The sequence below is a fragment of the Pseudopipra pipra genome, chromosome 2 (assembly GCF_036250125.1).
Source record: "Pseudopipra pipra isolate bDixPip1 chromosome 2, bDixPip1.hap1, whole genome shotgun sequence".
NCBI lineage: Eukaryota > Metazoa > Chordata > Aves > Passeriformes > Pipridae > Pseudopipra > Pseudopipra pipra.
This window is the reverse complement of record NC_087550.1, coordinates 4977005-4990730: the sequence shown is the minus strand read 5'-3', so window position 1 is coordinate 4990730 and position 13726 is coordinate 4977005. Positions and strand designations below refer to the sequence as shown.

Sequence of the window (13726 nt, the reverse complement as noted above, 5' to 3'; positions counted from 1 at the left end):
GAGATCCTGAGATGCTCTGCTGATAGACTGATACAAAACCAAGTAAGTCAGGCCATTAGACAGTGCATTTATTATCTGAAAAGGATGTCATCACTTTTGTGTAACATCTAAGCAGTCCACAAAGTTGATATCTTAACCTTATGCATTCATCAACACTCCTAGGACACAGAAATACTAATTTCAGTATTTTACAACTCAGGAATTGGGCCACAGAAAGACTAATTTGCAGAATACCATATGAGAATTCTAGTAGAGCAGAGAATTAAAACATAAGCACCAGCCCCTGGACCACCTTTCCATCCCTGTACTACCCTGCTTTATAAGCCACTGATATTATGCCAGGTTTGGTGAAAATAGCACATTTCAAATTATGTTTGCATTAAAGAGATTCACAGTAAATACACACAAAAAAACCCCTCTTGTATAAATGTGATGTTAAAGTATGGCTGTCTTATGTTCTGAATGCATTATGGACTACAGCCATTTCATTTGTCTATACACACCTAAAACCAGACATAAATCACATGGAAAATGATTTACCTACAGCTGTGCCTGACAAGTATTATTGATGTGCTGATCATGAACCACTCAAAACCAAAATTAACTTCTTACCACTCGTCAGTGAAGTCCAGTTTTATTGTGCTTGTCGTCGTTCCTTCTGTGCTGTAGTGCAAACTTAGCACTGGTTCACCTGTTCCTGCTCGTGGCTTATCACTCTCTGTAAATATGGGGTTGATAAAGTTTGAATGGGAATTAGTGACACACACAAAGCTGTTCTAATTCTGAAGGTTCATTTAGTTATCCTAGCAAAGCCAAATGTAGCAGTAACATGTATAATATCAGCTTAAGGTCTCTTACAGGCCAAGCAAAAAGTTAAAAAGTTTCAGAGTGAACACACCGAATTTGCAATGCTTGAGAAACCATCTAAAATTATTTCTAATTATAAGAGCAAACAAAGGAGATGCTGTCCTTCAACATGCAAGTAAATAAAATTGCAGATAGGTATGTGTACACACAATCTAATCATTAATAAGCAGATCCCTTTTCTAATAAATATATTAATAAGAAGACTAAATTAAGTGGTGTTCAGCCCTTTTGCCTCAGTAAATACACAGGAAAAAAAGATGATGAGATCTAGACACAACCAGCAGTCTAGAAAAATCACCATCCCCTTTACTTTGCTGCCTACTTAGAAACCAGACAACTACCAATACCCTTAGATCTGCTGTAAATTGTCAGCCAGTTGTCATAAAACACTGTAAGTTCGTGTTCCAAGAGCTTCATGTTTAAAAAAAAAAACCCTTTCATAAAGGAGCACTGGCAAAACAAACTGTGCACGATGTCCAAAAGCAACAGAAGTGAATCACATTGAAACCACAGCGAGTCCATGAGTCCTCTGCTGCATGTGAGCATGTAAGTCTTGCTTTTCATGAATATTGAGTTTTTTATTTGGACAAAACCATCCCATATTTTCCTATAGAATATAGAAATTTGACTATAAATATACTTGCAGTATTGGCAGCACTCTGACAAGTATAATAAAGTAACAGCTTCAGATCATCTTTGGGTAAATCCATTAAAACTTAACATTTGATTTAAACACAAACCTACAAATTTCCCCACTAAAAAGGCCATTATCATACCAGTAATGGCTACAATACTGCCACGGGATATTTATTTTAGAAGATGCAATTAAATTATAGTAACTGTGAAACAGCAAATAAGAATTTAACCTAACAATCAATGCTCATATTTTTAAACTGCTGACAAGCAGAAGCCCACTCACAGGATCAGAGCTGTGATCAACTGTGCCAAAGAACTTTAAATACTTATGTCTATGTTCTGAAGAGAAATTAAAAAAAACCAAACCATACCACAAAAACCCTGAAAGAAAAAATAAAATATTTTTATGTGAAAGGGAATTAACCAATTACAACCATGATCCTAATTATGCACATGGTGTGGGCCTCATTATGTGCAAAGAAAAGTTCATAGTCCTTCTAAAATAAAGATTCCTGTTACACTCTTGTCAGAGTGGATAAAACTGATCAAAAGTAGTGTCTCCAACTCTTGAAATAAACTAAGAAAAAAAATCTAAGAAAATATTTTATAGTTCTATATAGGTAGTTTGAACCAAAATGACATGCTCTTTCTTAACTAAACAGGTGTTTTCTCTATTTTTGGACAACCTATGAGCAAACATCTCCTTGTATAAAAGTCTGGTCAAACTGTAAGCACCCCTAAGCAAGTACAAATACTGATCCTTCCAATCACTGCACAAGTCATCAGGAGCTGACACTGAAAGAGTCAAAAGAGACAGAGCTGGGGAATTCTTTAGCTCCCTTTTAATAGGTACAGACAAGACCTATCTTGGAATTGGGAACCCAGATAAAGAAAGACCACTCAGTGCTGTGAACAGTCAAGACAAGCACCAAACAATGTCTGTGCTGTGACTTCAACATTGCTGTGCAATGTTTGCTTCAGCACAAACCCAGCTAATGTTACCAACCACGGTAACCAAACATTGCTACCCTATAATGAATTTAATTCAATATTAGGCCTGTGTTATAAAGCTCAGATAACATCATCATTACAGTGCTTTCCTCTCTCAAAAATCTCAACACCTGAAAATTTAACCAAGATGCATAAAGACTGTCCTGTGCCTACACTTACCCTGGAAGCAATGCTGATATTTGTTCACACCCAAAGAGGTGGAAGATTTGCTGTAGACTTATCCAAAGGGGGCACTGACTGAGAAATTACTTTTACAAATTTCTGGAAACAGAAAGCTGTTAAAATATATTGGGTAATAGAGTTTTCTTAAACCTACAACATGAGCTACAATTGGGACTGGGTCAGTTTTTTCTTTAAGGTAGCTTTAGGGCATAACATAGACACTAATAAGGACAAGAGACATTTTAAAAGACAGATGAGACAACAATCTGGCAATAAACTGCACAGAATTAGTTGTGTTGTTCAATATTTTGTATAAAACTTACACTGCTTATGAAAGCTGAATGGGAGCCTCTGTGAAGAAAACAAATAAATTTTGCCTAATACACAACTGAACATTCTTTCAGAGAAGGCACATAAAACCCAGAAGTCATGAACTCTTTGTTTTCAGGAAAGGACAATGTGATTGCCAAAGACAGCCTAGAGCTGAATGAAGAACTGTTCTCTTTCTCTACTCTGTTCATCCCATCAGGACAGATCTACTTCACACTGATAATGAAGGGAAGAAGAGCAAAAGCTTCTGCCATTTTTTTAGGGGACAGCTATTGCCAAAACTATTTCTGATTGCAAGCTCTAGTAGGGTAATAAACTGCTTCAAGCAGAAGTTGTAGCTTGTCAACACCTTACTCAACTATTCCAAATTCCTCAAAAATGCCTTGAAACTTTACTTAGTTTTACAGTCAAACACATTATACTTTAAAGATACTACCAACAACTTACAGTCTTATTTCATAAACAGCCCTGTCCTAAAGCACACTCCCATTAAATTGTCCCTTCTCCAGGTGCCTACAGGAAGAAAGCACTTTTAAACTACCACCCTTAAAAACTGAAGACAGAATTTCATTCATAACCCTAGATTAAAAAAAACCACAAACCCAAAGTGCACAATTGACAACAATAACCCTCAGAGACACTTTTTCCCTTAGAAAAGAAACCTGTGCAAGTGTAACTTCACAAAGACTGGGGTTCCCAGCTATGAAGTGGAAATGCATAAAGACAAGCTTACAGAGCTAGTCTAGTTAAACTAACACCCTAAGGAACTTCAAGCTGGTTTCCCACATCTCAAATGCTGTCCTAGTCATTAGTCTATTGGCAACCCCATGAGAAGAGGATAGATGATTTCTCATGGGAAAAAAAACCCAAAATAATTCCTATACAGCATTATATTCTGTGTGAAGACCAAAGAAAGATTCTTCTGAAGGCAGAAAAATTGATCCAAAGAGGAAAAAAAATAGGTGGTGTGTTTCAGAAAATAGGAATTCACTGGGAAGGCTTAGCACATGAAAATTCATCAGAGGCAGCTGAACTTGGAGGGAAGTGTGGAGATTCCTTTATCCAGTGAGGAATTCTGACTAAACACTGTTACACTGATACCAGTCAGTATAAGGGAAGACTGAAAAATCAAATAATAAAAATAAAATATAAATTCTTTGTCTAGATGATCCCATCACCATAACAGATTACTAAACCCTCACAGTAATATCTAGAAATATCAGTAAACAGTATGGCTTCTGTGTCTGTAGGAAGCAGCACTGTGATGGTTTGGGATACATGGGCACATTTACAGTGTGAGCCTCAAGTTCCCTCTTCACTCATTCCAATTCAGGCAGTACCTTAAAGTCCTAACACTGCAAGAGATCCAACAGCCAACCCTCCATTGTTACAATCACAGTCCAAAAATCCCCCAAATTTTTTTAAAAAAATCCAGGGTAGGTCACTGTAATGCATTTGAAACCATTTTGTACAGACAGGAATGACTCAGAGCTTCTGCTGGACTACCAGAATTATGGCTTTATAAATGTATGTGCTTCCAATATGAGATCTTTAAACCCCAAACCAGTCTTAAAACATAAATGCCAACAGGAGAGACTGGTTCAACAGAACACAGCAGCTGATTCAGTACTAAATTAAGAAAAGACAGGAATAAGAACGAAATATTTATATATCTATATGAAAAGAACTATTATAAATTCCTTCATTAGCTACTTACAGTATTTTGAGTATTCTGTTCAAATACTAAGTGAAACTAAAGCAGTTTAACTTCAAAAATCCAACTGGACATCAGCAAATTATTCTTTCTGGTTATCATTTGAACAATGGATTTCCTAATAAATTTGCTCCCTTTTCAAATTCCTGGTTTTCAAAATTAGAAGTAACTTTGTCTACCAATGAAACAGAAAAACTGGTGTACTGATAAACAAATGGGGAGGTGTTTTTGCATATTGAAAAACCTGGAGTGCTTCTACAAAAGGAAATCCCTTCACATTAGTTCAAGTAATTTCTTAAATGCAGAAAAAAAACTACTAGAAAAAAATAAAACCTAAGAGTCTATTAAAACTACAATTATACAACTAAAAATACAAACTAGCTGTTAAGACAACTGATCCTGCTTGAAGAAGAATATGATACAAACTTGGCAACTGATTCCTGGGACCAAAACTTCTGGTTTTATCTTTGTTGTCAGTTGGGCTGATTTCATAACTTCATAGAACAATTTAACAGCTTTCCAAAACTTTTACAATTTTAAGAACCTCAGTAAACACACAGACTTTAAATGTTAATTCTACATTATTCTACTCTGATCAAATGATGTGTTATCCTGTGTTCCTAACAGAAAAGCATAACTTGGCCACTAATTACAAGCAAGTTTTCCAGCTAAACCTGACTATTGGATTGATGTTGGCTACTGAACCATGAAGAATTAGCAAATTTACACACTGAGGTTTAAAGCTATTTCATCGCAAAATATAATTCCACAAATTGAGTTTATTTTGTCAATATGAAACACAGCTTGATTATTTTTTTTCCCTCCTCTGTTCTGGCACCCTAAAATAAACCACACTTTCAACAGTTGCCAAACGGGCTATTTTTCAGAAGTGGGATTTCAAAACAGCTTTCTAGTTTAGAATGTGCAACAAGACAACAGAAAGCTCTTTTGTGGGATTTGAGCCATTAAATCTCTTCAGAGGCTCTACAGAGCATAATGCAGAGTGTATGGAAATCTATTTTTAAATTAGCATCTATCACTCATTAATTATTCAGGCGTAAATATTCCGCACAGGTGGCATTGGTGCAGCTGGACTGGGGTCACCTATGACCCAGTTCACTGCTCACAATTTGAAGACTGGGCATAGGGAAAGCTCACAAATGTCCTTTCTACCCCCAGCCCACAGGGATCCTACAGAGCAACATCAGTCCTTGTTTAGCAGGAGGAGGGCAGGACAAGGGGTTACAGGGGTAAAGATGCACCCGAGTGCCACAGGTGCTCCTCAGTTACTCAAACTGCAAGAATAACAAAGCTGCACATCTCTCTTGAGAATGTAAAATAAACTGATTTGGCATTATGTGATTATATGTTACTTCAATCTTGGTATTTGCATTCTGATCCAAGAACCATGCAGAAAAAAAAAACAAAACCAAACCTGTTTAAAGAAGTAATTTTGATTATTATTTTAGAAAATTATTCTAAATGTGTGTAGAGTACATAGGACATTTACTGCACCTACATTGAACTTTAGTAATTGCATTAAGCATTGAGCATAGGATGGCTTTTGAAAACCTTACTCTGTTACTCATACTGAGAATTAAATAATTAATGAGTTTCCAGCAGATCTGCTTACAGAACTCTACTTTATGCAGATGAACAGCATTTTTAGACTGTTTATCATCATGAAAGGCAATTTGAAAAGGAAGCATTGCAATCAGCTATGGCTGGGGAGAGCGCTTTTCCTGTCACACGCACCCTGTTGCTCATCAAGTGACATGGATCCAAGCTGTTTGTTAACCACTGAAGAAGGAGAATCTGAAACAAAAACGAGATTTCAACTTAAAACATAAGCAGCAGAGAACTGCACAGCAATGTCACGATCATAGGTTAGTTTAAAATAAAAAAAAGCAGCAACATAAGGAAGCTTTGGGTTTGTTTTAAGAGCAGCCAGCCATATTGCATTTTCTAGGCATGACAGAAGCAAAGCCACTTGTTTCAAGTCATTATTTATTCACTGAAAAGCCTGAAGCTTGCTGACATCTTGATACTGAAAATTCCTGTTCATTACCAAAGATTTTACTGTGTTCTTCAGATTTTTAACACCTCAGGAAAAACACTGGAAAGTCATGGCTCGTAAAGCCTTTGCTCCAACTACCAAATGACACAGTTATTTCAAACCATGGGATAAATGTAAGTTTCAGAATACTTATCCTTCAACATAGAATACTCAATGGCATACCAGCACCTTCAATATTTAAATACTGTTTTAATAATAATGTTTTAAAGCATCAAAGCACCAAAATACATCCCACTTGTGTGAGTTTGGTAGTTCTGCATTCCTAGATGCTGCACCTCTGAGGCACCTCATAACCGAGAACAAGTCTATGAGTTTATCACAGCACCCCACCACTCTGTCTTATAAAAATACCAATTGAAATAAATGAATAAATAAATAAAATAATCAACCTCCCCAGCAGTTAAGTGCACTTTTTTTCCCCTAGACACTACCAGTTAATGACTATCACCAGCACTACATTCATTGTGCAGACACATGACAGATGCAACATTTGGTATCTCCTGGGAGTCTCTTTTCCTTGTCACCCCTGAAGAGCAGATCATATTTCTGTATTATCTGAAGGTGAGCTGATGTACACAAATGAACGCAGTATTTCAGAGATATTGGCTAGACTATCATATTTTGGTTCCACTTGTTAATCTTCTGTTATAAACAAATTCATCCTAAGCTAAAAGGATTTAATACCCTGTATTATAAACTGAGTCACAGTTCATCAGCATCACAGCACGCTAAAGGAATTTTAACATAAATTTAAATCCTACACAAGGAAAGCAATGAAATAATATGCTCTCTCCTACACAAAGCTCCCTTCCAGGTTTGGGCCAGAATCACCAGCATGACCTATTTCGTAGTACAGCCATAAAACCTGCTAAATTGTCAAGCTGATTTGAATAAATATATATATATATCCTCAAGCAATACGTCACTCCCAGCCACTGGTGCAAGAATCACAGTCTGTTCCTTGCTTACACTGATACCAGGGATAGGGAAGGGGAGAAGGAGCAAAGAACAGAGACCAGGACAGTCTGGGGCACTGTGTTTTGGCTTGTTTTGGTAACTGGGCTTATAGATTTTATTTCCATAACTGAGGAACATAAAATTGCTTCTGCTTGGTCTTCTTTGTTCAGCCATGCCTCTGCCTCACACCAGACACACCCAAGCCAGACCACAGAATTTACCCCCTAGATTCAGATGGGATGCAGCTCTTAAGTAGCAGACTTGTTAACACGTTTCACTCTGCAAAAGCAAAGTGTGCTTTACATAAGATCTCTAAATTAGAACAGAAGTCTTTACAGTGTAGTTTTTCCAGTGCAGTAGTAAGCCACTTTTTGGACCATAAATCAGAGCAAAAAGCTGATGTGTAGATGCTTCATGTAATAAGATGATCTACTTGTATTCCAGCTGACTCAGCAGAGGAATCAATCTGCTGCCTCCTTTCCAAGGCTGGCTTTGATTTCTGACTCACAAAGTCCATGCTTGGGATTAACTTGTATCAAAAGTGCCAAAGGGAGGGGAGGTGCTGGACTGAAAGCTGAGAAGCCAAAGGAGGCAGCACAGCGATTCCCAGTCGTGCTCTGCTCCTGCACTCCAATTCTTTCCGTAGGTTTTATGCCCTTGTTTAAAATGCTTATCATGCTGCCAAACATTCCACTTGGCTGGAAAAGCCAATATCATCAGCTCTTTCATTCTGACCCCGATGAACAGAAGAAACATGACTGAACTAACATATTTTTATTAGAAGCATAAGAAATTACATTTACTAACCCTATTATCAGCACTTCTGATTTTATTAAGACCTCATGCTATGCAACAGTAACAAAGTAGGTGTGTTTTACCATGTGCATCACTGAATCACAGCAAGTGAAAATGAAGATTTTTCTAGGTAGTAGTCCATGCCAGTGTAGGCTTAAACCTCCTGCATCTCACTATGACTTTGATGTCTTCATACAACTTTGTGAATGCATTTTACTTGTAATAAGAGAATATTTAATCAACACAGAGGAAGCATCCTAAATATTCAAATTAACATGGTTAAGAGCTCAGTTTGTAGCAATTTTAAACTCACTTGTGTCCTTTCCAAGTTCCCTGAAGCCACAGATCACCAGCACCTCTTGAAGTGGCACTGCAGTCTGGGAAACAACCATGACCATGAAACCAGCCTAGGGAAGTTCAGGTAAATGCCTCTTTTTTTAATATATGGCTTTGTTTTGTTAAAAAAAAAAAAAATCTGAAAAAATACTTTCGTAATTTCTTATAAAGCTTTTGGGAAAAAAAAAAAGTATTACCAAAACTGTGCCATATAGTTAAAAAAACAAACAAAAATCCAAACTCTTACCTGAGCCTTCACAGGCTGGGTCTACATCCCAATGCAGTTCACCAGCAGTTCACCACTGGTTGTAATGTCACCAGTACATTCTAAACTGGAGCACCACTTAAAGAGGGAACTGGAGATTCATAAATTTGGGGAACCTCAAACAGAAAATAGAAGATAATTTTAAGGTCAGTTACATGCTGAAGGATCTTCCTGTAGTTTGGGCAATCAGCAGCTGACTTCATCAGAATATTAGCATGCCACCTCTGTTGTTTTGGCTAAAAAAATTTCTTCCTTATATCACTGTAACACCAGCTCCAGGTCTAAAGCAGTGGGACCTGTTCTAAAAGTCCCAGACACGGTAAATACAGTGGACTTTAATCTAAAAAATTAAATACTTGTTTTAGTAACTATGAATAACTGCTTTGCACAGTGAATAAGCTCTCAGTTACCTATTTTGGATTTATAAGCTCTCAGTTACATATTTTGGACTTCAAATGGACATGTTTTTACACCTGAGTGTTTACAAAGAATGCAAAGGATCTAGTAAGAAAAGCTACAGTCCTTCCCTTGTTCTTCTCCAAAAGCTTTAACACAGAAATGAAGGTCCAATTTGTTCTGCTTTAAAGACATGGACCATATAGACTTTTGAAACAACCCAAGAGTAAAAAAGAAAAAAAAAAAAAGTCGATTTGCAACACAGGTTCTACAACAGGCCTGCATGCACATGTCTATATCTTTATTCTACAACAAATGAGGTCTAAATCAAATTTTTTTCCTCAGAAAAGAAGAGTTCACATTAGTTTTTGTGGGTAAGATTATGTACACTGACCACTACAGGAACCCTTGATGCACACTGATCTATAATGTGGAGTTTTTTCTCTTCAAGTTTGGCTGGTTCATGTTTCTGTAACTTTTCAAATTGCATTTGATTTCCTAAAAGTTCTCAAAAGGAGAAGTGATGAAGGTAATGGTGATGCATACCTGGATATCAGCACTGGGCAGAGCAGCAATAACAACATGTTAAAAGGGTTTATTTTCTTTGTTGTTTGCATATAGCACATAGATGCTGTTGTTTAAATACTGCACAGGATCTAAATATTATGAAATGCCACAAAAAAGTAAGTAAAAACTAGGCTTTGTGGGAGAAAGTATACAACAACCCTCCCCCCAAACCAATAAACTAAACCAAAAAATTTACCATAGCTCCCCTAATTGAAGATAAAATAGACCAGCATATACCTTCTAAAATTCAGCCAAATTTACACAATAATTATGAGAAGTATCCACTAAAACAAAGGCTCACTGCCACCTGAGGAAGTACCATCTTTTTTCTCAGTGTCAAACAGTCCCACTGTAAATCATTACTCGCTTAACTCACCTTCATTTTCAACAACAACAAACTTTGGGCCATATTTTTCTAAATGGTGAAGGTTAACTACTACAGACAGAGCTTACAAATCCTCATGGAATTACTACACTTCATTAGACTGGGAGACAGAATAACTACCATACAGTCTAATTTTATATTAATACTGTGAAAGCTTTCAGCTCTTGACATTTTCAACGGGTAATTTCTAACATGGATGGAATATTTTTTTCTCCTCATAATTGAGCTTCTGTGATTGCAAAGGTAAGGATTAAAAATTAAATACAAGTTGAAAGAAATGGCCTCATTTTCACACTGAATTCCCTCCAAAATTTCAAGTGCAAATTATATAAGTTTACCAGAGTAGGGACTGAGAATTTGCAGGCCTGGGCCAGAGGCTCTGATGCCATTTCACAAAGTGGCAGACACATTTTGGAGTGTAATTTTTTGTTTGAAAATTTGAATATGTGCCTGAAAACTGAACATCTGCCTCATGACAGAGCAACAAAGGCAGCCTTGCAGAAAAAAAATAAAATATAGATATTGTCTCTGTGTAGGAACTTATTATCAAAAAAAAACCTCCAACAACCCAAAACTAATAACTTCTTTTTCTCTTACCATATTTCTGAAATGTCAACTTACCACAGGGTTAGAAACCAACTGTGTTTATGGAGAAGTGAGAGACCAAAAGTCTGAAGCTCTGGTTTTCCAAATGAATAGACTGTGAATACACAACTTCCAAAAATAAATCTTGGGAGTTCAGAAAAAGGTAACAAAACAAAGTAACTTGCATAAAAAGAAATGAGCAAGTACAGAGAATATTTCCTGTCCAGAGGGCAGAAATCTTATGAAGGAAATAAGGATTCCCCAATCCAAAGAAATGAGCTTCACTTGTTCCCTCCCACAGCAGGGGTAGGAGGAATACAAGGAAAGAAGCTGATGAAGTGCAACAAGAATTTCTTGTATTTACATAGACAAGTAGAAAGGAAAAGGCAATGCAATCTTTTATCAAATTTCTTGAGGAATAATTGACCAAACATATAAAATATTTCAATTTGAATTCCTCATTTTAAGTCTCCCACTGTCCATAATACTGAAGGCAACAAATTCCACCCATCAGACCAAACCTCAAGAAGATACACATCCTCAGGATCTGGAGGTCAGCTATAAAAAGGCTTCCTTCTTTCTCTCCCCAGAAATAACTGTTTCCATAATGCTGAGTGAATTTGTCTTTCAAAGCAATTACTTACTAAATAAAATGGTTTAATTTGCAAATTCACTGTCATCACCTCAAGAAAGAGGTAAATGCTTGAATATTGAAATTTTGAATGCCAGTTTCCTCCAAGGCTATGTATGTGTTCTGCTGGTGATTCCAAGCAAAAGGATCAGATATTCCCACTAGTTCCCTTAAAATTCAGAACATGTGCAAGCTCACAACTACAAGAGGCAGTGGTGGGGCTCCAAGCCAAGTATAATACACCTCTGACTCCAAGTCAAAGCAATTCCTCAGCTTAAACCTTCAAATTTGAGGTACTATGGATCCTACAGGATGTTGACCCACAAGCAACTGGGAGTGAAAAAATTACACTGCATTCTTGAAAGTGCACTAAAAGAGAAGGACAAGATGTATCAAGTAAAATCCAGACCAACACAGACTTCAGAGGTAGTAAAATACCCACAGACCTCAATTCAATGGGAAGCAATTTAGTGGGAAAAAAAATAAAAATCTTTTAAGCTGTTTTGAAAAGAAAATGGATGATCAAGACCTGATGACTGTTTTAGTTATGGTTTTGCCTCTATCACCACTCAATATTTTTGAGTTAATAAATTGTGATGTTCGGTTTGCTGAATAAAAACCCCAAACATTGGTAGCTTTTTGGTTGGGTTTTTTCAGGTTTTTGGGGGTTTTTTGGCCTGGCAGGAAACTGCAGTCACCTCCAAGGACACTGTTTTTCTTGCTTTCTCCTACAGGTAACAGGCACTAATGGTTGCCATCCCTAGGATAAGCACATATCCTTGCAGGATATACTGGTTTCCAAACATTCTGAAAACTCACAGCAGAATTTTCTAGTGGAGAAAGTTATTCAAAATTCAGTAACTACATATTTGCATTAGCCACTGTTACAACAAGCTGTTCTGGAAGGTTCTAGATAAAGGAATGGAATGGACTGAACTATAGCAAGACAGCTGTGAATTTATGACACAATCCTTGTAATAAGCAATTTAGCCACATCTCAACTGTCACAGAATTTATCCACAGAGGAAACATTGCCAGACACGACTTCTCAACACAAAATATACTGATTTTTCACACAGCATGCAGCTCACTCGTTTTTACATGGTGCCATGACAAAGTTTGCTTCAAGTTTATGCTTTAGGGTTTGCCTCTTGGTTCATATGCATGCTTCTACCCTAACTTTCTCAAATATGTTATTATAAACATATCTGAGGCTTTCTTGTAATAATTTTTACATTCCATAAAACAAGAGAGAGAGGGTGGTGAAAGGAAAAGTCGTTCTGTTCAAAGAAGGGGAGCATTTCTGGGGACTTTGGCTTGTTACAAGTATTTTCACTGTACTTACTGTAAAACCATAGCATTTAGGAGTGCCAAAATTCTGTTTTACTGAGTTGTTACTCTGATTTGGAACATATGCTAACCCAAAGCCAAATTTCAAATGTTGCTTTTGGATACAATTAACAGCAAAATAAGATTTCAAGTATATAATTCTTATTCTATTCAAGGCACGGCAATTTCTTGCTCAGCTGCTCTGACAAACATTGCACAAACCTGATACCATGCACCTAGAACACCTTTTCCACATATTATCACTGTAATCCAAACATGTTAGATAAATCAAACCTGCCAACACAACTCTTTTCCCTAACCATGTGATGATAAACACCACCACATGCAAGGCAAGACAAGCAGCAAATGCATTAAACTGCCTTGTTCTGGAGGAGAAGCATCTCAGCAAACAACAGCAGCACAAACTGGAGCTTTGTTATCTGCTCAAGAAACCTGGGCAAAGGACAACCTGATGCCTGAGGGTCCTGTGAGGAGCCCTTAGAGGAGGACTGAGCAGAGGAGGATGCCTGTGGAGCAGAACCCTCAGCTAGTTCTCGTTCTCGCTGTCTCTGTTGTTCTTTCTTAAGCCTCAGTCGCTGCAGACCCCTACGGATTATTGCTAACTCAGGTCCCATCAACTCTGACAAACAGGGAGGGGGAAAAACAAACAAACAAAAGTATGT

General features: G+C 37.2%; 1 protein-coding gene across 7 annotated transcripts in view; it reads right to left on the bottom strand.

Moving 5' to 3' along the window:
- Positions 1–13726, bottom strand: part of DCAF6 (DDB1 and CUL4 associated factor 6) — an 82069-nt gene that overhangs the window by 25197 nt on the left and 43146 nt on the right. For 2 of the 7 annotated variants that reach the window (XM_064643565.1, XM_064643566.1), the window contains exons 11-13: positions 13513–13683; positions 6476–6535; positions 613–718 (exon numbers count right to left, since the gene is read on the bottom strand). In XM_064643565.1, the coding sequence (XP_064499635.1) occupies positions 613–718; positions 6476–6535; positions 13513–13683 (337 nt within the window). The remainder of the gene's footprint in view (positions 1–612; positions 719–6475; positions 6536–13512; positions 13684–13726) is intronic. The other 5 variants (XM_064643570.1, XM_064643584.1, XM_064643574.1 and 2 more) reach the window with 3 other exon arrangements.